Source organism: Onychostoma macrolepis, chromosome 25, assembly GCF_012432095.1.
Source record: "Onychostoma macrolepis isolate SWU-2019 chromosome 25, ASM1243209v1, whole genome shotgun sequence".
NCBI lineage: Eukaryota > Metazoa > Chordata > Actinopteri > Cypriniformes > Cyprinidae > Onychostoma > Onychostoma macrolepis.
The window spans coordinates 22,122,214-22,147,619 of NC_081179.1; the positions used below are offsets into that span (position 1 = coordinate 22,122,214).

The window sequence follows — 25,406 nt, forward strand, 5'->3', positions numbered from 1 at the left end:
TTTATTTTGGTGTTGTTTTTGTTGTTACTTTTCAGTAGACTGTTTTGTGATGTTCAGAGTTGAACCGTTTTTTAATTTTTAATATCGTTTTGATTGTCACCAATTTTGAGATTCATACGCTGATTGTTGATGTCTGTGTGTGTTTAGTTTCTGCCGTAGTTCAATACATTTATTTGTGCATATTCTGGTTAGAGCTGTTTCACAACATTTGATTACTGTAGCAATTAATGGTGCAATTAACATATCACATGTTTAATAAGAGACTTAACATGGGATAACCAGTGAATTAAACTAGATCATGACGGTTTTGACATCACAAACATCAGTCTCCGATGATGATAGATTAATTTGGCGCTTTTGCTTTAAAAACTGTGCTTAATAAACACAGCTAATTAAAAGCAACCAAACAAAACCAATGTTAAAGAGTCACGAGTCAAGAGCCCAACTAAAGCACCCACTGATCGCCAATATGGTGACTTCAAATGAAAGTACAACAACTAAAATCTCAATAAGAGCTTTTGTATACATGACAGAAATAAAGTAAAAGTGGTTAGTAATAAGATGCTGTTTGTGGAGTTGTTTAATCACCCTCTTCTGAAATATTGAGAGATTTCATGTGTTTTATTTCAGTTGATTTCATCTTGGCTTTAGCTGTAAGTTTTGTTTCTCTGCTCTTGTTTCTCGTTCCTTCAATGATTCTACTTGTTAACAGCAGGTGTTCATCAATAAACTCAATCCTAATTTAATTAGTCACTTAATTCTCTCATTAATTCATCACTGCTTCAGTGTTACTTCAACACTCTGTAGTGTGGACACATAGAAGTGCTCTTTATAACTGAGGATTTTGCTGTGGGATTAAAGGGGTTAAATTTGTGAGATGACAAAACATTCTGTGGAACGTCATTTTAACAGAAATATACCGTAAATTTAATTTACGGAACAAACTGTAAAAAACAGTAGATTACTGGCAACCACAGCTGCCGGTATTTCACCGTAAAATCAAGAAAATAAACAGCAAAATACTGTAAAACCTAACAGTCAACTTCCTGTTGTGTTTTGTGGGTCACCATTGTGCTGGAGAGTAGAGCCTGTGTTTAAGTCAAGGACGGACAGAGAGACACTGATGTTATGCTGCATGTTGCTTTATTTAAAGGCAATAACTGTGTAGCTACTGATATAAAGAGAATCTCTTTGTTAGTTTTAATCACGCATGTATGTGTGTTGCTGTTATTTGCAAGAGTTTTGAGCGGAATTGGTGACTTTGCATAAATCAGTAAGATTTTCTTCATGGATTTAAACAAAGTAGTTCTCACTACTCTTATGCTCACATTACATAAACATTATAAATATTAGTTTATAAACAAATGGCAGTTGGATAATTTAAGCGTAGTCGGTTACTGCAAATAAAATGTCTTAACTGAAAGGTTTGTGTATTAACATTGTATCAGTTAATGAGATACGGTTTTTCACTGTAAATTTAAACAGTTCTGTAAATCCTAAAATGTTGCTACCGTCTTTTTCACGGTAAAATTCTGGCAACCACAGCTGCCGGTATTTTTCCGTAAATTTAACAGATTTTTTTTTACAGTGTATGATTCAATACATGCAAAGCTGGCTAGATCACTTACAATTTGTAGTCCATTACTGATTACATGATGGAAAAAGTGTAATTTCTCAAACTGGGCTTAATGTAAGAATGTAAGAACTGCATTGGGTTTGTGAGTTGATAAAAAGCTAATATTAATTCAATTAGGGCTGCACATTTAGTCGAATTTCTAATCAAGATTATGGATGCCACATTTATGTAATCGTTCAAAGCAGCAATTAATTGTTTAAAATCCACTTATGCTATTATGCATGCTTACAGTAAGATGTGTTTTTCTCTCTTTAGGTTATCTCCATTTTTTTAATACCATGTTTGCTTGTTTGTTTTTTATTTAAAGAAGAAACCAATCCTATAGTTAACATTTTAGGCTTAATACTGTAAAAAAAATAAAAATAAAAAAAGCAATACAAGTTTCAGTTAGAGTGTTTTCAGCTTGTTTATATTCATCTAAAATATGGCATGTGGTTGCTTTAAACAATGGTATAAAAATCATTCAATGTAAATTGTGATCATTTTAATTAATAATCGCAATTACAGTTTCAAAGGAAACTGTTTTCATAATCCTGCAGTCCTAAATGAACTAATAAAAATGTAAAATAAATTATTTAAGCACTAAAAATATTTAATTTGTTTAACTGTACATCAATGTGGCCATTAGGTGACATCAAACTGGTTTTGTGGTCCAGTGTCACATATTACAATGTTAGCTTATCAATTAGAGTTATTACAGAGCGAGACGCAGATAAGCTTCCAGCGGAGTTGTGAGTGAGACGCGCGGCGCGCGGCGCGCTGTAATTTGAGAGCGCGTAAAAGCGCGCTGGACTCAGATTACAGCCTCAGCGTCTCTCCTAAGTGCGCACATACTCCTACTAGAGACTCCAGATGTGGACATCGTCCCTGTCAGGTCAGTCAGACCTTCCGTGTGGACAGAAGCAATCCATCATGTTACCTTTCGCCCTTGGTCTGTTTTTATTGCCGCTCTGCGCTGCGGTCTACAAGGGACCTTTGCTCCCTGAAATGTCCAACGGGACTTTTCACCACTTCTTCGTCCCGGACGGCGATTACGAGGAGACCGAAGATCCGGAGAAATGTCAGATGCTCTTTAAATGGTTCGACCGCAGACCGTGTCCGCTGGAGGAAGACCAGGACTCGATCATTCGCGAGGATTTTATCATCATGAAACAGCAGATTGAAGACGCCGCGCGCGTTCTGGAGAGCCTCGGGAAGAGCGTTTCCTACGAGCTGGACGGCGAGGACAGTTATGGGAAATACCTGAAGAGGGAGATTGTGCAAATCAACGAGGCTTTTACAAGCGTGGAGAAATCTCTTCTGGAGCTGGAGACGAAATTCAAGCAAAGCCAGGATACCGAGCAAAGAGAGGAGAATGAGTTCACCAATAACTTCATCAACCCCATGCATAATGTGAGGGACACTCTGCAGGAAACTCTGGACATCTCTTCCGGACTCAAGGATAAGCATGAACTCATCTCTCTGATCATTCGGAGTCATGGATCCAGGTTAAGCCGGCTTAAAAATGACTACCTGAATGTTTAGACTCACAGACTTTCTGGACAGACTACAGTCCGAGTTGGATTGTTTTTCCCAAGTATGTTAAACGTTGGATCTCCAGAATTTCCCAAAGTGTGAAACTCTTTGGTGTTTTTGGTTTTGTTTTTGGTGGTTCCTTCATGCTTAAAAATAAACAGTTTCAATAGCATTTTGGATTTCATATATGTTATATGTTTCTTTGGAGATTAAAAAAATTAAAGTTATTGAGGCTTCATTATGGAATCATCAGTGGTTTCTGGCTTTAAAACACAAGTGCAACAAAATCTTATAGGAATTTTTATTTAAAAAGTGTCAAATGTAAAGCCAATTCAGATGTACCAGCAAACCTGAAGCTATGAAAACCTTTAAATGTAAACATTTTCTAAGTAAATCACAAAAACAAAAAAAAACTTCTTTAGAAAAGATTGTCGGAAAACACCGTTTTCCATTTTTTTGTCTCTGGGCATGCATGCAAACAAGATTTTTGTTAAGATTATGTATGCCTTTTTTGATTAGTTGCATAAATAAATAAATTGTTATAGCCACGAGTAAGAGAAATTTACATTTTATTGATTGTAAAAAAGAAAAAAAGTAACCTAAAGGTGAAAAATCTAAGTGAACAGTTTTATTCAAGTCAGAAATATTGTTAACCTGACTACAAACTTCTTTTGATAGAACCTAAGCAACTGTGTTTCACTTTTTAGGCACTCTCAGACTGAACTCCATACACAGATTTTGTTGATGTCCAAATCTGTTATTCCTGTAATCAGTCTTCAGTAGTCTGGTCTTTCTCAGCTGTCTGTATACTGCTGACATTCATTTTGGATGATTGAGGTTTGAGGAAGTTGGAAGGGTGGTGGTTAAACAAGCTGGTTGAGATTTGGCATTTCCTGTGCCATTAGAACAGAACGTCTCTTTCTCTTTCTTCCATGTGGAAGAATAATCAAACTCTGCAGCAATATACAAAGAAACACAATCCACCACTCCTACTGCCAACTCCACGAGAATGCTGGGATATTTGCTGGTGAACAGTTTTAAGGTTTAACTGTAGACCATCACGACCAAAATTACACTGAAGCATAATACATATCCTAAAACACACATTCATAAGCTAAACCACTGCACCAATAGCACTGCGCTGTTGCTGCATGTTCATTTCTAACCAGAACAATGAAGTGCTTATAGATGTTTTCTACCCACAGTCTCCCGGGCTTTGACTGTTTTCTTTTTCTTCCTCCCATTCAGAGTTTTATTCTTGCTGGAGGTTAGAGCTCAAGGAAAGAATGTCTTTACTAATGGTTTAGTGTTACCAGATCTGAGCCTGTTCAATAACATCTCATATGGATCCAGTTTCAGTGGTTTAGTTGCAAAAAGAGGAATAAACAACAAAAAGCAAAGAATTCTTGATGGTTATTTTAAGGAACGTACTAAAAGAAGCTGTCTTTATCTGCCAACCAGAGCCATATCGTTGAGGTTTGATTGATGTACTGGTTTTGTTAGATTCCCAGTGAACATCATTAGTGTTTAAAGTAAAATGATTTCAGATGCTCATCTCAGCTTTCATGTGCCAACTGATATAAATCGCACTGGAAGTGAGTGAGTAATGTAATACGTGTGTAATATTCCCAACATTATGGGAAATTTTGAACTTATGGAATGAATTTTGAATTTGAGTTTTGAATTATTTTTTTTTTTTGGTCTCCATGAGGAAACGAGCTTATTAACCATACAGAATGAAGTTTTTAGAAAATCTAAAAATGCCTGTAGTTTTGAGTGTGTGTGTGTGTCTGTGAAACTTGAAGAAAGAGATACCAATCTGTAACCCTTTAAAATATAATTGTTCTAAGTTAGTAATCATGCATTTATGACAGTTTTATTTTATAATGAATATTGAATATGTGTTGCATGTCTGCATTCAGTGTGATACAAAATATCACATTCAAAAGATATGGGCAAACTTTTTGTCATCAATTTTGTAAAATACATTTGTTTTTGATTAATTGGTTATTTCCATCATTTCCCAAGGCAATGGTTTATGTTAATCATCTTTTATTTTAAAATGTTACTTTTTCTTTTAAATGGAAAATTCCTATCTTTTTCTCTTGTCTTTGCTCATGGATTCTACCCCGAAATTGGGACGCAGGCCTGGTCTAACAAATACCAGTGTTAGACTGATGAGTGTTAGGCAACTTTGGTTAATGTTGCCGTCAGCAGGCAACCAGGGGCCCATTCTTCGTACGTCGCTAACTCAGTTAGCTGGATTTGATTGTTGCCGATTTCGCTTGGTCTCGGATCATTTGGTTCTTCGAAGCTCATCCTAGACTTGCTGTCATAGCAACAGGTCCGTAAACTTAAACCTGCTCGGGAGCAGCTTATTTAATGTAAACAGGATTAGATTGCATCTTTTTTAAGCAGAACCGATATTTAAAACATGTCCCAGCCACCGTTGCTTTATTACAAGAGTATCCTACTGATCCAGGGACAATCATTTAAAATAATAATAATTTAAAAATTAATTTGAAAATAATATAACAATTTTGTAGTCTATAATACTATAGACACAGCCAGTTTAACCCATTGAAAGATTTATTAGTGATGAAATAATTACTTTATAATTATACGAGAATGTGCAGTAATCTTAGACAACTGAATCCAGATATTTTAATCTAATACGCAAATTCGTTTGAAGAACCAAATTAGCCAGAGATCAGTTATCAGGATTAGAAGATCTGGCATCTTTCAAATCATCTCAGATGTAATAAGCAACGTATGAAGAACGGGCCCCAGGTGAGACACAGTGCCCACAACCGATCTAAAGTATCCAGATAGAAATGTGTTACCCATTCCCAGTGAGAAAGTGTCTAGGCAACACTACTCAAAAAAAAGTTGACCCCGTGTATCATCAGCCTTCGGGTCAGGACAGCACAGCCGTGAGATATTCGGCATGCTAAATATGTGGACCTGTCAGCGACTCACAGTCCTGCAGTGTGAAATGTGTTTTGACTGGAAATGACATCGACAACAACCTACAGCCAATGAGAGAGCACGACACAGGGCACGGGAAAGTTCAGAGGGAGGAGTCATATCTGCAACAGAACTTCAGCAAGCGACCAATCTCTCCTTCATATACTTCTTTATTTATTTTTCATTTTTTCACGGCACATGAGTGAACAGACGATTTGGATTGCAAGCTTTTTGTGGGCCACCGTTTTTGACAGGAATAAATCCATTCTCACGTCTCTATATATTCTTGCGTGTGTTTGGTTGCAAAACCAGACAAAGCTGTCGGTGTTTCTTCCAACTGAAAAATGTAATATGTGACCACCTGCCACCAATCAGTGTTAGTTACATGTAATGGAATTACAAATTGTAATATAACTGTAATCTGTTACAGTTACTGAGAAGAAAACAAATGTGTAAGTAAATTACAGTTACTTAAAATTCTTAACAATTACAAAGGGGGTAACGTCTGAATATAACACAAACACATTTAATTGATTTCTTTCCCCAATTGCGCTGACTGCTATAAAATATGAGACTCCAATGTTTGGGACACAGAATAGGACATGTGCTTATTCGATAATTGTTTTATTTCCTATTTAGGTTAATGTATCTACTTTATTTATTTATTTTTTTACTTTTTAATAAAGTAAGTGAAATAGTTGCACTACTTACTACATTTTAAATAGGTTAACTTGTAATCTGCAACCTACTACATCTCCAAAGCTTCTCAACACTCTGTCATGTAACATGCACACAACAGCAACTAGATCAGTGGTTTCCTGGAGACCCACTGCTCTGCACATTTTGTATGTCTCCCTTATCTGACACACTCAAGTTCAGTACTTCTCACCTAACGAGCTGATGATCTCAATCAGGTGTGTTAATTAAGGGAGACTCACAAAATGTGCAGAGCAATGGGTCACCCGGGACCAGGATTGAAAACCACTGAACTAGATTGTACCCCAGACAGTCACACAGTGTGAGAAGTGCAACGATCCAACGACTTTGAAAATCATGCAGTGTGAACCCAGTGTAAGATAATGAACCAGAAAACAGTAGGAACAATACCTCATATTCAGAAGTGTGTAACCAGTGGTCAATGTGCTACTCCATCAGACCACAAATGTTGAGTCAACAGATGTTGTTTGGGATGGATGTAGTATGTCTGTGAAGGTATTTACGTGACACCCATAAATACAGAACGCAACAAGATGCTCATTGAATTCAACACATGCTTTCTAAATCCAGTGCAGGTGTTTGTAGTTCAACTCGTTAATTTTGTATAAATGCTCTCATAAACTATTTCCTTCGTCTGCTGTCAAACACTGAATGTTTCCCATAACAAGTTTATTAAGTTCATGAAAGGTTTTGTCAAAGTTTGTTCATGTCAGGTTTTCTGTAAAGCCATGGTTTGGGTTCTTAATAATTTAGTTTGTTTATATTTGTTACTTTCTCACTCAGTACAGTTCATCACATGTCTGGAGCTCTAGCTACACCCTTTTGTTTTAAATGATCTCACTCATTTTGTGCATGTAATAATTAATATTGTGTGTATAAATTTGGCTATGCTTGTGAGGGCTAAATGCGCTCAAAATGATGAAACATGTTGAAAACATCCAGTTGATGTGGTTGTCACTATTTGAAAACCAAATCATGTTTTACTATAAATCTAATGACGTCAGTGGGTTTTTGTGAGCGTTCGCTTTAGCATATAGTGACTGTCATTAGTTCTCAAGGCCAGTGTGTGTGTGTGTGTGTGCCTTCCTGGAATCTGCCCTTGGTAAACAAACAGCAGCTGGCGCTCATCATAGCACCCCCACACCTACTACACACACACACACACACACACACACACTATGTCAACACAGAACCATTTCTAGCTAAACTGTTAAGTGTGTTTCTCTTTCTTTCATAATCTTCATCAGTCACTATCATATTATCATTAATGCTGAACTCTAAAGTTACTCTGATAGTTTCATAGTGTTTTGATAGGGATTAAACACATTTTTTACGTATAGTTTCTGAGCGTTTAATATAAAGCATCAGAATAGAAAGAGAAGTTTTTGGCTTCATACTGAGATCTTGCGGACCATGGTAAAATTTGAGCACATTCTGAGGCATTGAGGAGATTTCTTTTGATTACTGTTTTTTTTTATTATTATTATCATTCTCAGCAAAAGTCTCAGTTTTATTCTCAGAAACAATTATTCTCATTTGTGATATTTCTTTCCTGTGGGAACTTTGAAGAGCTGAAAAAGAGAAAGCGGTCTGAAGTTTGGCGTGCTGAGAGAGATTTGATCCTGTGTCTCACCTCAGAGTCCCTTTCCCCCAGTGGGACCCCAGTCCAAACACAAGCCTTCCCCATCCGGCCCTGTCTGATCCAGCCTCCAGCCGCTCTGCACACCAGCTCCAAACCACAACCACTACCAGCTTCATTATCCAGCTTATGGATAATGAAACTTTTTATGTGAAGTTTAACGCATAAGTGCAATTTTATGAGCAGAACTGCTCACTATAAAGTTTCTTAATGTGTGAAATTCTTCAGTGTGTGGCATCACACATTTATGCTGACATGAATGATACCTCAATATATATATCATTAAGTAATCATTAATCATTTCTGCAGTAAGTACTCCTTTTCACTGTGCGCTAAAATGTAGAAACTGGAAGCTTGAGAATGGGCTCTTTTGATTTTGGACTGTGAACAACCCCTTAGCAACCACTTCGAGTACTCTAGAGACCATCTAGCAATGCCCAAGCAACCACCCAGATCAATGCAGTGTCATGGCATTAATTTTTGCATTGGCAAGAACCGCTCACATTTTCTTCACAAAATGTTTAGTCTAGATGAGTGGAAAAACAGAACAAATCAGAAACAGGAGGCAATGAGTAAACAAACACTTCAATGAGATTTCACTCATGTGCTCTCAGTCTTATTCAGTATTGAGTATCAGTGGACTCTTTTTGGGATCCAAATTCATTTTCATGCTTGAAATTGTTGGTAGATCATTCTTTACCCTGTGTAAACATAAGTTATTGTGTTTCATATTTCACACATTATCCTGCATTAGTAATTAATTCATGTTAGTCAGCTTCTGAAATTTTACTCTTTATAGTTTTAAACCCTCTTAACTTTTCTTTGCATATTTATCAAGTTAATAACAGTGATTGGACAAATACAGCACACAGCGAACAAACTGTTACAAAGCACGCATATGTTAAATAAGGTAAGCAAAGCTAAGCTAGTCATTTTAGTAAAAGGACAGCAAAAATCACCTAAAAATTTGTAGAAAACAAAAAATTTGTCTAATATTGCTTGGTTTAACATCATGTGGGTCACAGTAAACAACATTTTACTTATTTTTTGTTGAAAAAAAAATAGAAAGCTGCAGAAATCTACCGAACTAAGAGTTTCTCAAATCCATATAAAGTTAGATTGTTAGACATCTGTGCAAACAGACGGATGTGGATTCTCTCTCGTTTCTGTTTCAGATTTCAGCGTATATGGAGAAAGTGAGACGCTGTGTTAGCAAAGTGTGCTTGTCTTTTACTGAAACAGATACTCACATCCTGACCTGAAAAAGCATTCACAGCCATTACTCTGTCACTGGTAATAAAGGGAAATATCCTGAATTGTCCTGATTTTCCTTAAAAATATGGTCATTTCGTGATGTTTCTGACACAAATATGGATAGGGAGAGTTGATTTGGAAAATCTGAATGTTTACCACAGTAAAAGGCCAGATCTAGCCTACCTAGACATGAACAGTGACTCATAGATGTGAGCAAAACTTTTCAGACAACTTTTTCCACAGTTTAGTCACAGACCACTGAAATGAAGGAGATTTTTGTGAATTGGCTCATATGATGCATTTCAAATAATTCTTAAATATATTCACTAAATGTAAGAGTTAAATAAACACTTTCATTGATATATTAAAATAAAGGGTTGTGCACATGAAAACAAAATGCACAGGTTTACTTTGCTGAACTGCTGCATATTGAAGATGTTCTTGGTCAAACAATATTCTTTGAATGAACTGTTTTTAGTTTAGTTTGAATCCAAGGAATGCTTAGCTTTAATGAAGCAAATCTTCTGCCCAAAATCATGGTGGATGTGGTTTGGAGGAGTGAAGATCTCAGGAGCCCAAAATAAAGTTCATGGCTTCTGTTCCCACAGGCACTGAAATAGATTTACATTCAGTCATAAACATTATCAATACTTGCAGGAACACTTAAAAGGCTAATGTTTTTGAAAATTACAAAATGCAGGAAAAAAAAAATTGTCATTTAAATATAGCAAACAAGTTACTATACCTTATGCATAAAAAAATATTACAGTTAAATGCAGTACAATACAGTCAGTCTTACTGTAAATTATAAAAATAAATAAATAGAGTTCATACTTTAAGGTCCAATTCTCGCTATTAATAAACCATAAACTTAACAACTACCTTTCTAACTATTAATAAGCAGCAAATTAGGAGTTTATTGAGGAAAAAGTCATAGTTAAAGTATTGGTAGGATTAGAGATGTAGAAAATGGTCATGTAGAATATGTGCTTTATAAGCACTAATAAACAGCCAATATGTTAATAATAGGCATGCTAACTAGTTAATAGTTAGAATTGGTCCCTAAAGTGTTACCAAAATAGGAGTATAATATCTGGTAAAAATGTATATTGTATTTATTAATTCATAATAAAATACTGTTAAAATAATCTGAACATTTAAAAGCACCAAACATATGTTGTAGTTTGGGTTAGGGTTAGGGGGTTTAGTTTAGGGTTTAGTGACATATGCAGTGAGATATGCAGAAAATATCATTCAGTAATCTATTCACTTCAGAAGGCCTTTATTAACACCCCGGAGCCATGTGGGGCACTTTTTATGATAGATTTATGCACTTTATCAGACTTCTATTGGACTGTTGTATATCAACATTCATTCACTGCCATTATAAAGCCTTTCAGTGTCATACATGGCATCTGTGGAAAGGCATGAGTATAAGTAAACATTTACTGTTTACTTATGGTTGGACTCCTCCTACCAAAATGAATGCACATCAATGGGACAGCACATACATAAATGACAATGCAAGCATACCAAAAACTTACATTTGGTGCATTGTTTAAAGAAACATTCAGATCAGACTCTTTATTATTGTTTAATAATAAAAAAATTAAGCATGACAATCAATAATCTTAAAATATGCAACAGTTAACTTAAAATTGAAATTCCAAACCCATAAGACACAAAACACGTGCTCATGCTTTAAAAAAAAAAAATTAAAAAAATAGATAATAAAGTGTCTAAAGTAGTTTATGCGACTCGTGTGCCATATTCCAAGACTTGTGAGGGCACAAAATCAATTTGACTGATGGACAGTTTAACTCACTCAGTATAGAGAGTTAGAGTATATTTAAAAGTTATTTTCAAATTAATTCAATGAAAACAGCAATCAAATCCAATACAGTGACACATCAACATCATGAAAACTCACAATTCATGCTTTATGAAATCACAAAATTTGGTCACGAGACACAAGAACCAATGCCACTCAATGCCATATTGCCATTCAGATTTGGTAAAAAAAAAAAAAAAAACATATTATAAATGATGTAAAACACTTCTGGTGTTTCCATGTTAAAAGGGACATCTGCATTTGCACTGCATATCAATTCAAATGCATGTGTGAGAAATGTTTAGGTGCGCACATCATATAAATATTGTCATTAAGTAATATTATTTTATAAAATACATATCGTAAATAAAGTAAAATACTTACTTTCTGTGTTTTCCTTGATAAAACCAATTTCCCGTCTTCTCCGCATCATGAGTGAAGGAAAATATCTCTCTGAGAAAAAGTTTAGGAGTGCACATCACACAAATATCGCTATAAATCAATATGATGTTGTGAAATACATATGATAAGTGAGATAAAACACTTTCCCTTTTAAAAAGAAATGTTCTCATCTGGTGCGCCTTGCGGGTGGAAGAAAATGTCTTTAAAAAAAAGTTTAGGCGCGCACACCTCATAAATATCGCTATAAAACGATATGATATTACAAAACACATATTGTGAGTATGATTAAACACTTAATTTAGCTGTTTTCCCCTTAAAGTTCAACACCACAACTTTAACACTTTACTCTAAAAGTCATTAACACTAGGATGTCAACACTTGATATTTTGAGTAAATCATAGGGTAATTTTCATTTTTGCATGAACTGTCCCTTTAACACACACTGAAGATATTCACAGCGATAAACTACTTGGCACAAGCTGATTGGTTAATGTTGCATACACAGCCAATGAGCTTGCTGCTTTAAATTTAAATGGCTGGTTAGCATTTACTAGAGCATTTCGCGGCACGGTTTCAGAGTTCCTCTGAAACCCTCCACCTCCCCAGCTCCACCTGTATAGATCTGCTACGGGTTATTTTATATATATATATATATATATATATATATATATATATATTATACATTGAACAATAATAATAAAGAGTCTGATAGCAGTATGTCTTGAACACTCACAGCAGCGAATCTGTGTATGGCAGTAGCAAGTTCCTGTACTTGATTTGCAGCAGCAGCAATAATCTACAACAACAGCAATAACCAATAACAGCAGCAGCAGCAGCGTAGCAGACCTATTCTGCCAAGACCAAATACATCAACATTGCCATATCCATTACCATGCTAAAATCTTCTGAGAGTTGTTGCGATAGAAATGTATATATGTGTGTGTGTGTGTGTGTGCGTGCGTGTGCGTGTGTGTGTGTGTCCAGCTCTTTACAGAATATTTGTGTCCGGTCCTCTTGAAAATTCTTACCTGGTTTAGGAACATTAATGGACGTATGAAATTTCAGTACAAACAATCCTTAAAGGTCTAAAGGCTGTAGAAAATTACAACCACAGACAGAAATAACTAAGATTCCATTTGTGGTCTCATTAAAATTGTTTTTGGTGTTTTATGAACCCAGCCAGAAATCTGCTGGAATAAAAATACCCATCAGCATAACGCTCAAACCTTACTGCCAATATGACTGAACAGTGTTTCAGAAATTCAGAAACAGAAAAGTGAATAACAAATGATGAATCGGGATCATTTTATTAGAAAAAAAGATCATAAATCATATCATGATTTCAAAACAAACCATGTCCTGTCTAATTTTGTGCACCAACAGGTTCATTTTCACATATTGCCTTCAAATTTACTTTGCTTGTGCTGTTTGACATTTTCAGTTTTATTATAAAAACTAAAAAAAAAAAAAAAGAAAGAAAACATATATAGGAAGACACTGAAGACAATGATATTTATTTAGTTGTGCCTTGATCTGTTTTTTTCTCTTTTCTACGTAGCAGGCAAAGCCAAGACACAGGACAGTTTATTGAACGAAAAGATTAATCTGTCATTCTCTGAGACATTTCCATATTAAATCCATTGAGAGACATAAACAGGAGAAAGGAAGAGAGAAACAGACGGGAAAAGCAAAAACGGTCAATCATTAAGACAGAAAAAGATTCGAACATAATGACAGGCAAAGATAAAGACAGAAAGAGAGCACCATAAGAGACGCAAATCTTCAGTAAAATATTACCTAAGAACCAGAGATGTCGTCTTTCTGTCTGTCTGTGTTTTGTCTAATCAGCATTTTTGTTTCATTTTCCAGTAAAAATATCGAAATATCCTTAAACCAATATGAGATCAAAATATATTTATTGTACATTTCTGAGAATAGGGGACGCCGGGGTTAGTTATCACATAGGGAGGAGCTATTCTTTGTGAAAAGAAAGTACAGTTTAGCACACTTTTAAAAAGAGTATTTTAATGGAAATAATATAGAATATACTCGAATGCAAACAGAATGCATTGTGTTTCATCATTATTTTATTTTATTTCTCTTTGGTTAAAGTGTACTGTCAAATGTACTGACAAGCATTTTTGATAAACTAAAATATACTTTAATGCCATTTCTGTTGAAACTTGTACGGCATGTATTGAAATATATTTGTTATTACACAATTTGCAAGTTGCAAATTAGTAAATTTAAAATCTATTAATTTTAAATGTATTGTCAAAAATACTTTACATATGTTTTATGTTAGTCAACACAACAAAATAAATGTTCTTCTTTAAAGCGTGGCAAAAGACTATTAAAACATAATTTAAAATTAACTTTAAATTAAAGCCTTTAAATTGATATTTTTAGAAAGTGCACTTTTTAGTGCTTAAGTGTGTTTGACAGTTATGTTTAACACATTTAAGTGGTATTTTATTTTATTAATGTCATTATCTGTGAGTACAGTTGTTTTTGATATACAACCCAAATTTCGGAAATGTTGGGAAGTTTTTTAAATTTGAATAAACTGAAAACTAAAAGACATTCAAATCACATGAACCAATATTTTATTCAAAATAAAACATAGATAACATAACAAATGTTTAAATGGAGAAATTTTACACTTTTATCCACTAAATGAGCTCATTTCAAATTTAATGCCTGCTACGGGTCTCAAAAAAGTTGGTACGGGGGCAACAAAGGGCTGAAAAAGCAAACAATTTTGAAAAGATTCAGCTGGGAGAACATCTAGCAACTAATTAAGTTAATTGACATCAGGTCTGTAACATGATTAGCTATAAAAGGGATGTCGTAGAGAGGCAGAGTCTCTCAGAATTAAAGATGGGCAGAGGCTCTTCGATCTGTGAAGGAGTGCGTAAAAAAAATTGTGGAATACTTAAAAAAAAAAAAAAAATTTCCTCAACGTCAAATTGCAAAGACTTTGCAAATCTCATCATTTACAGTGCATAATTTCATCAAAATTTTCAGAGAAACTGGAGAAATCTTTGTGCGTAAGGGACAAGGCCAAAGACCTTTGTTGGATGCCGTGATCTTCGGTCCCTCCGATGACACTGCATCACTCATCGGCATGATTCTGTCATTGACATTACTAAATGGGCCAAGGAATACTTCCAGAAACCACTGTCGGTAAACACAATCCGCCATGCCATCTGCAAAGAAAGCCATATGTGAACATGGTCCAGAAGCGCCGTTGTGTCCTGTGGGCCAAGGCTCATTTAAAATGGACTGTTTCAAAGTGGAAAAGTGTTCTATGGTCAGACGAGTTCAAATTTGACATTCTTGTTGGAAATCACGGACGCCGTGTCCTCCGGGCTAAAGAGGAGGGAGACCTTCCAGCGTGTTATCAGCGTTCAGTTCAAAAGCCAGCATCTCTGATGGTATGGGGGTGCATAAGTGCATACAGTATGGGCAGCTTGCATGTTTTGGAAGGCACTATGAATGCTGAAAGGTATATAAAGGTTTTAGAGCAACATATGCTCCCCTCCAGACGACGTGTATTTCAGCAGGATAATGCAAAACCACATACTGTAGCTATTACAACAGCATGGCTTCGTAGTAGAAGAGTCCGGGTGCTGAATTGGCCTGCCTGCAGTCCAGATCTTTCACCTATAGAGAACATTTGGCGCATCATTAAATGAAAAATACATTAAAGATGACCACAAACTCTTCAGCAGCTGGAAACCTATATCAGGCAAGAATGGGACCAAATTCCAACACCAAAACTCATAACCTCGATGCCCAGACGTCTTTAGACTGTTTTGAAAAGAAGAGGAGATGCTACACCATGGTAAACATGACCCCGTCCCAACTATTTTGAGACCTGTAGCAGGCATCAAATTTGAAATGAGCTCATTTTGTGCATAAAATTGTAAAATTTCTCAGTTTAAACATTTGTTATGTTATCTATGTTCTATTGTGAATAAAATATTGGCTCATGTGATTTGAAATTCTTTTAGTTTTCATTTTATTAAAATGTAAAAAAACGTCCCAATATTTCCGTAATTCGGGTTGTACTTTGAAGATTTGAAGTACACTACAAGTGCACATTCAATACAATAAAGTACTTGCATATAATGTATAGTTATTTGTTTCTGGAAAATAAGACAATCATGCTGATTGACAATGTTTTTCAGTGCATGTTTTCTTTCAGCTCCAGCAATGATTCGCTCAGCTGCATTCTGGATCATGATTTATTCCCACCATCGTATTATATCAGTGTATCTGCACAGTGTCTGCAGTGTGTGTGTGACAGTTTATTTGCCATTTCTCTCTGACATGTAAAGACCTTGTCTATATCAGGGTGACGAGTCTGTGCTAGCGGATCTATATGTATGGTGTTTGGAGTGTATGAGCGTCACACCATGCCGTTCTCCTGCCGCGGTTTGTGTGTGCCGCTGCTGCTGCTGATCTGGGGACTGTGCAGAGAGGGTGCCAGAGTGCACAGAAACCCAGCCAGCAGTGTCAGACCCAGACCGCCCCATGCGCTGAACATGGACCAGCCGTACCCGTGACTGATGTCCTCCGGTAGGCCGTATAGGTAGCGCGGGTACCGTGAGAGCTCAAAGTTAATGCCAGCCACACATGTGCACAAGGAAATGATGCAGCAGGTGCCTGTAAAAAACACAGTCACAAACAAAACACCACTGTGAGTTCATAACAACACAACAAGAACTCAAAGAAAAGACTCTGGAAGAAGAAAACGGAAAGGCAAGATAGATACAGAAACACTGTTCACAGTAGAAGTATGCCATTACAAACTTTTCAAAGCAATATGCTATTGAGAAATATGCAATATGCTGTTTTTTTTTTTTTTCTTGTCTCAGTAATAAGCTGCCATCTGGTGGTCGTTTGTACTGTGTGCGTCTCACCTCCCATCAGGAAGAGCAGTCCAGCTACATACTGCATCAGCTCATTGTGTTTCCAGCAGCCCAGCACACCAACGATCCAGCCAAACAGAATGATGGCCACAGCCATACCGATGAACCCTGCCGTCATCCGCTGCAAATCTGCAGGAGAAAACAGAGCGCTGAAGGATCCCTTGTGAAAAATGAAGCGTGCTTAATTGTATTGAATGTGCACTTGTTGTGTACTTCAAATCTTAAAAGTATATTATTAAAAAATGTACTTGCAGATAATATTATATTAGTGAAATATCAGTCTATGTTTCTTGACACACTTTAAAAGTGCACTTTGTACAAATGTCAGATTTTAGGTTTTAAAGTACATTTTGAATCATTGCTTAAATAATCTTTTTGTGCTTTAAAAAAGGACACTTTTTAGTATTTAAATCACATGTGAAGCACGTAACATTACATTTACAGTAGCATTAGTATATCTACTAAATTGAATTGTCTTCATCACAAATGTGTAACTACAAATGAAGAAGAGTTCATTTGCAAAAACAGATAACTCTGTTTTTAACAATTTAAAAAAATTTCATTGTGCATTCCAATTAATCTCAATCAAACTGCAGTTGGGTTATTTTGATTAGGTTAACAAATAACTAAAAATACAGCTAACTAACACAACAAAAACATGATAACATAATAAAAACGTACTCGGTTTCTATCGTAACCTATTAAACAGACAAATGTTCAACATTAAGACAAGTGTTTGGAAACATTGACTGGTTGTTAGATGCTATTGCAACATGTTTATAGTTAATGATCTGACAGATAGAATACCCCAAAGTCAAGGTATTAAATAAGATATGCATCTCTTTACTTGCTGTGCTGACATTACATCTGTTGTATTGAATGTATTACTTGGAAAAATAATATTTGAGGTTACACTTTATTTTAAGGTGTTCTTGTTATACAAATTACATGTACTTACTAACAAATGCACCAAATAGATTAATTGTTACGTACAATGTACCTATTATGTTCATGTTGTAGTTCAAAACACTTTTGCTGTGGGATACGGTTAGGGTTAGCAATATGTGTGGTTTGGTGTAAGTGTATTTTTTAAATATTTATATAATGGTACAATGTAAAAACATGTACAGTATCTCACAGAAGTGAGTACACCCCTCACATTTTTGTAAATATTTTATTATACCTTTTCATGTGACAACACTGAAGAAATGACACTTTGCTACAATTTAATATAGTGAGTGTACAGCTTGTATAACAGTGTAAATTTGCTGTCCCCTCAAAATAACTCAACACATAGCCATTAATGTCTAAACCGCTCACCACAAAAGTGAGTACACCCCTAAGTGAAAATGTCCAAATTGGGCCCAATTAGCCATTTTCTCTCCCCGGTGTCATGTGACTTATTAGTGTTACAAGGTCTCAGGTGTGAATGGGGAGCAGGTGTGTTAAATTTGGTGTTATCGCTCTCACTCTCTCATACTGGTCACTGGAAGTTCAACATGGCACCTCATGGCAAAGAACTCTCTGAGGATCTGAAAAAAAGAATTGTTGCTCCACATAAAGATGGCATAGGCTATAAGAAGATTGACAAGACCCTGAAACTGAACTGCAGCACAGTGGCCAAGACCATACAGCGGTTTAACAGGACAGGTTCCACTCAGAACAGGCCTCGCCATGGTTGACCAAAGAAGTTGAGTGCATGTGCTCAGCGTCATATCCAGAGGTTGTGTTTGGGAAATAGACGTATGAGTGCTGCCAGCATTGCTGCAGAGGTTGAAGGGGTGGGGGGTCAGTGAAACTGCACAGCCATTGGTTCTTGCAGTGTGTTAAAAACGAAACAATGGCTCGGCAGCGGAGCCATCTGGCTATAAAAGCAGCCGTTTCACCATAGGATCCTCAGGTTACTTCGACTGAAGCAATGACTGAGTCATGCAGCTACCTAGCACAGAAAGGTACGCAGTACTCGTTCCGTATCTCAGGGAACCGAGGTTATGACAGTAACCGAGTATGTTGCCTGTCGATACTTCACTCGTACTGCATCTTTGTCTAAAGATGCTATGGGAACCCACACTGAAAAAAAATTCACTGTTAAATTACAGTAAACTACTGGCAGCTAGATTCACCAGTATAATGCTGTAATTTTACAGTGTAATCTGCAACAACAGTTTATTACTGTAAAAAATAGTACAGTACTGTGATGTAGAAAATATAAGCTATACAGTATTATACTGTCATTACACTGTTATTTTAGTATTCCAACAGTAATTTCATAAGCTCTTTATTGCTGTAATATTAAAGTACTGTAAAATGTGATCTTAACATTTGTAACACTGCTAGAAGCTAATGATTTAAAATTTATATTCTAAAATGAAATACAACTTAAAATTACTTGAACACAAATTGCTCGGACAAGAGATGGCTTTAAAACATTAGGCTTTTATTAAAGCATTATAAATGACACTGTTTCCACTTCACCAATGAGACTGGACTGAACAAAACAAAATGCTATGACTTCTGGTTGCAGAACATGTGACTTCACCTTACTAAATACTGTCCCACTCAAAGTTCATGATGTTTTTATAAAACCTTGCCCTGTTACACAGGCCTTGCTCACCCTGATTTGCAGGCATCCGTGATGCCATGCATGGGATGTAACCCGTGGTTTCAACCAGCACTGAACAACACGGTCTCACTCCCAACTCGTCATATATTGACGCTTAGTCAGGACCCCTTGGCATCACTTTTTGACGCTCAAGGTACCCCTTTAGCATCATTTTTCGACGCACAGGGTCCTCCATTGTTTTCAGTTGTTTGTCTTAATTTAATGGTTTTCTTGCATTTGTATTAAATATAAATAATTTTACATAAATTTATACTTTCATTGGAGCACGTAACCCCACCCCTACCCTAAACCTACCCACTTCTGAACAATATAAAACACGTAACTGGCAAATAAAAAGTACAGTCACAGGTATAAAATAAACAAACAGTATAAAAGCATTACAAACATGTCGTGTTGCATTCCAAGTCTTCTGAAGCCATACAATATATTTATGCGAAGAAGAGAGTAAAACATAAGGTTTTAATTGCTGAAAATGATCCCGCTCCGTTAACGCACTCACATCTCATTCAGAAAGATACTCCCGTAACATGACGCAATAGGTCACAAAACACTCAAGAGCCAATGGGATTTCACAACAGCATGACACAATCGGTCACGAGACACACAAGAGCCAATTGCTAACGTAAGGCTTCTTCTGGCGGCATTTTTTGAATTCGCACACAGAGACAGCACACAGGAAGAGCTTTACAGCAGACGGAGATGGCGATCGCGTCTATTCCTCTCACAAATCAATCGTTTTGTGGAATATTATCTGAATATTTTTTTTTTTTTTTTAAATAAATTATGACGGTAGTTGTATCTGCCTGTTATTACTTGTGGGAGCCAGAGACAGTCCAAAGGGAAGGACTGTGTACTGATAAGCCACTCCCTTGAAGGCGAATCTCAAGAATCATCTGTGATGGGGGGCTATCTGGATGTGAATGTATGCGTCTTTCAGGTCCAGAGAAAAGAACCAGTCCCCTGTGCGAATCTGTGAGAGGATCTGTTTCAGCGTTATCATCCTGAACGACCTCTTCATGAGGGCGCAATTCAGGTGTCTAAGATCGAGGATGGGCCAGAGGCCGCCATCCTTTTTGGGGACAAGGAAGTAACGGCTGTAGAAGCCTGACTCGCTCTGAGCTGGAGGAACCCTTTCGATAGCTCCTTTTTCCAGCAGATTCATCACCTCTGAGCGAAGAATGTGGGCGTTCTCGCTTCGCACCGAGGTGGAGACCACGCCGCTGAAGCTCGGGGGTCTTCGAGCGAATTGGAGAGAATAACCTCGCTTTATTATCCTCATAACCCACTCTGACACTCCGGGAATGGCCTGCCAGGCCTCGGCCCGCGTGGCAAGGGGTTGGATAAACTCCAGTGACCAGCTGCACTCTGCACTGGCCATGGACCTTCCTATTGCCTGAAAGACCTGGAGGACCGCCATAGAATGGAGCGCTGAAGCGCCTGTCCAGCTGAAGCATAGGAGCGTCCAGCAAGCATTGAAGTGGTCCTGCATGGCTTGGACGGGTGGGCGGCCTTTGCCTTCCAGCCGATAGCAGTGGGCAGGAAGAGATGTGCAGCCAATGACTCGTCCAGAGGAAGCATCTTCTCATACCCCTTTTCTAAAGCACCGTCAACCGTAATGAGGGCGGATGAAGCGGAAGTAAGGAGGTGAGAGGAGTAGGGGGAGTGCCATGACCCCGTGAGCTCGTCGTGGACTTCAGGGAGAACAGCGAGGAACGCTGGCGAGGGGTCTGATGGCGCCCCGGCAGGAACCACTCGTCCAGACGGCTGCAAGAGTGCTCCTCTGGTGGAGACCACTCCAATCCCAGCTCTTCAACCGCTTTCAAGAGGACCCAGAGAAGTTCGGCATCCATCCCGAGTTTGGCGGCACTGGGTGCGGGTGAAGGCAGGAGGGCGGGGTCAGCTACCAAGCCCGACATGCTGTCATTGGCCAACTCTTTGTCACTCCCTTTAAAACTAATTTAAACTTTCAGGCCAGGCTTTCTAAAACCAACAAAAACGTTTTAATCTAGTTTGTGTTACATTGTAAAACAGATTTGGACATTCAAAACCAGAAATACTAAGCAATAATGCCTAGCACACAAAACACCTCCCTCTGCAGTAACTAGTTTAGTGTATTCATTGTGATATTTATCAATTATTGCTTAAATACCTCATCATATTTGTTATTTTAAATTTACTGTTGTGGTAAATATACAATAAATGCATGTATTTTTATTTAACTTTTCCCCATTGCTCTACAAATTAGACATTGCTACGTCATTATATAATCTGTCAGATATGATGTCGTTCATTTGTTTGACTTATTTAAAAGAAAGAGGAAAGAAAGAAAAGTTTAATAGTTTAATAGCTATGATACTGTTTTTTAAATCAAATCTTTGCATAGCAAAAACTGTCAAAGTCATTGCACACTGAGTTTTTTTTGTGTGCGTTTTTCTGTATTCCTCATCCTTTCCGCAGAAAATCGAAGCTGATCCGAATTTCTTTATGATGGACGAATGTTTCGGAGGCAGTGTGTAAATGTGATTGACACAACGTGAGGTTGTATTTATTTTTTTACGTGTGAAAATTTCGGACGAAAATTGTGTGCAATGACCTTTAGTCTTAAAAAATAAAGCATATACACAAACCCAAATAGGAAATAAAACAGTAATTGAATAAGCATGCTGTGTCCTATTCTGTGTCCTAAATTCCTGAGACACTGGTGTCTCATATTTTAGTGAAGTCAGTGCAAAGGTTACACTTTATTGTAATGTCTCTTTGTTACAGTGTAATTATACATTTAAGTGCTGAGTAATTTTAATTAAGTACATGTACTTACTATATGGTTAGGGTTAGGGTTTGGCATAGGGTTACTTGCATGTAATTATGCATAATTAATTGTTATTATAATAGTAAGTACATGTAACATGTGTAACAAGGACACCTTAAAATAAAGTGTTACCGCACTTTGAAATTAAATTACGTAACACTGTTACATGTAACTAGTTACTCCTCAACACTAATTTCATGATTGTAATATATGTGTTTTGGAAGGCCTGAAAAATCAAAATCAAAGAAGGTCAGAAATCAAAGTCAGGACTGCTTCCAGGTACTAATTTACAGAGAAAATGCTGCCTGGATTCAGATGGATTTAATGGTAAAACATGTTATATTAAGCAGAGAGTGCACTGTTATTGATAGCTGAAAGCAACTTATCAAATTAAATAAATTATTCAATAAACAATCTAAGGTATTGTTAAGCTATATGTATAATAAGTGTTACACGTTTGTGCAGACTTCATGTTACAAATGTATTAATAAATAATTTAAATGATGCTTTAGTACAAAGTAGCCTATGTTCAGAGATTAAGTGTGATCAAGAGCACAATGATGATGGTTCATAGATCAAAGCTTGTGAGATTGAAACCTACAAACGTTCAGTTACCAGCCCAAACACTGAGCCACACACATACACTCGCAGTTAATATGACTTACGGAGAGCGTGCCATTCGTCTTGTCTTATAGTCTTGGTGATGTTCACTGGCAGATTCCGTGGGATATTCACTGAGGAATAGTAATACTTCACCGGCGTGCAACGCAGAAGTAAACCTGCAGAAATTCACAGAAACAGTCTGATAACTTCAGCCATAATAGTGAAGATCAGATGATACATCTATGTAGAGAAGCAATTTAGACACATTTCACAAAAAACACATCTAAACACATATTCAGGCCCTTAAAGGGATAGTTCACCCAAAAATGAAAATTCTGTCATCATTTACTCACCCTCAAGTAGTTCCAAACCTGTATGAATTTCGTTGTTCTGCTGAACACATAGGAAGATATTCTGAAGAAAGTTTGTAACCAGGCTGTTTTGGGGCACCATTGACTTCCATAGTAGGGAGAAAAAAAATCTATGGAAGTCAATGGTGCCCCAGAACTGCTCTGTTTCCCACATTCTTCAGAATATCTTCCTTTGTGTTCAGCAGAACAAAGACATTCATACAGGTTTGGAACTACTTGAGGGTGAGTAAATGACGACAGAATTTTCATTTTTTCATTTTTCAATGTTTTCATGTGAATTATGATCATTAAATGTTCTAACTGGACCATAAACAAAATCAATCAAGCAAGTCGATCAATTCTCATGCCCTGCTGAGACTGACTTCACTTCCTGTTTGTGGTCCCAGTGGTGTACATGTAAAAAATATTTATAACTGAATAATAATAATTTTGATTCTCATAATTTCAATTTTTGATTCTTTATTTGTATTTATGGGTCCATGAAGAAAATTTAACATCCATGGAAACTTTCTATCGCACAAAGTTTCTTTATAATGGAAAAAGGTTCTTTAGATTACTAAAAGTTTCTCCAAAATAAGAAAAAGTATGTTCGCTGTTCATAGAAAGGTTCTTTGGGGAACCCATCTCTGCAAAAGCCACCTTTTAGAACCTTTATTGTAAAAAAAAAAAAAAGTATTTTTGTTGTGAAAATATTTCCATTTGGCTATACAGTTTGATCCCAGCAGGAACACACTGAAGAAATATATCATTTATACAATTTATATATACTTTTGCAATATATACACTGACAGGAGAGTACTACTACATCAGTCAGAAATTTGATTTGGATTTATGTTTTGTATGTGTGGAAAACACTTAGACATCAAGTTGATTATTTTTCTAAAACATAATTATAATTTTTCTCTCAGACCCCAAACAGAACAGGAGGATTAATCTTTCAAATCTACTGAATTTTAATTAACTCTATTTATCTTCAGCTAAGACCCAAAATCTGCATCTCATTGCCCTGAAAGACTGTATAATTTATCACATTAAGGACAGAAATGTTTTAGAAGCTTGTAAACGCGTCAGTGCATCAAAGAAAATTTATATTTTTGGAACATTTTAAAATCTACTTCTGCTTTTGTCATTAGAGTGATCAAAAGGAACTCAAAAAAGAAACAAATACACTGTGCCAGAGAGGGTTAAATGTGTTTTCCCTTAATAAAAGGGCCTCCTGATCTCTTAGATCCCATGATGAATGAGTGAACATGAGTGTGTGGCTGGTGTTGATGTTAGAGATCAGCACCCTGGATAGCGCCAAACAATCTTCAGCGCTCCTTCACACATGTTCAACAAACACATACACACACTACAGCTGTGCAACATCAGCTTCAGATCTGGGTACTGCTCACATGTGGCCCATTTAGCATCATCATCATCACCTTTAAAAATCAGGTCCTCGTTCTCCAGATCGAACCCTTCTCGGTGGCATTTCCTCCACAGTCCGGTTGTGGTTGAGTTGTAGCGGCGGCTGCAGCGTGATTCCATGACGGGCTCAGGGTGCGGGGATTCCCGCAGAGGACTCGCTTTAGGTCGCATCCGGAGTGGGAGGTTCTGGTTGGAGATGTATATGTATCCTGGGTCATTTCTCTTGCTGGCGTATTTTTTGCATCGGTCCCGGTGTTTCCGCGCATCTGTTTCGTACCAGTAGTCCGTGCTGATGGCCATGGTCAAGAGCCCGATGGAGCAGAAGGCCAGGAAGAGCCCCGACGCCGTTAATATCCTCATGATACCCGCGGACAACTGTCACATCTTCCGCCGAGCCCATATCATCCTAAACCCGACATAACAGGACGATAAATATGCTGCTGGAGCTCTAGACAGACATGTTTGTGCGTCTGCTGCTGCTCGCTTGGACTCGGGATGAAGGAGGACCAATGCCGACACTGGAGACTGCTGATGAAAGCGCTCCGGATTCGTCAGACGGCAGCTGTTATGCCGCTGTTTCCATAAAGGATATTCGGTCGAATCTTATAAACGTGTCCGGGTGATATTACACCCAATTTACATATATACATTCATGGATAAAAACGCAAAAAGATAGTGTAATGTAGGGCCTT

The 25,406-nt window shown here is 37.1% G+C and overlaps 2 protein-coding genes across 2 annotated transcripts; one reads left to right on the top strand and one right to left on the bottom strand.

Moving 5' to 3' along the window:
- The first annotated feature begins 2,009 nt into the window (after positions 1-2,009).
- On the top strand, positions 2,010-3,323 carry fibina (fin bud initiation factor a). The gene has a single exon (XM_058767156.1). It carries the CDS (start codon positions 2,489-2,491, stop codon positions 3,158-3,160), a length of 672 nt encoding a protein of 223 aa, XP_058623139.1. The 5' UTR covers positions 2,010-2,488; the 3' UTR covers positions 3,161-3,323.
- A 9,943-nt stretch (positions 3,324-13,266) lies between these two features.
- tmem276a (transmembrane protein 276a) lies at positions 13,267-25,223 on the bottom strand. The gene is made up of 5 exons (XM_058767152.1): positions 24,729-25,223; positions 22,996-23,109; positions 16,890-17,027; positions 16,382-16,632; positions 13,267-13,576 (listed from the first exon to the last, which is right to left on the bottom strand). The coding sequence occupies exons 1-5, from the start codon at positions 25,072-25,074 to the stop codon at positions 13,562-13,564; spliced, it is 864 nt and encodes a 287-aa protein (XP_058623135.1). The 5' UTR covers positions 25,075-25,223; the 3' UTR covers positions 13,267-13,561.
- Positions 25,224-25,406: the final 183 nt, after the last annotated feature.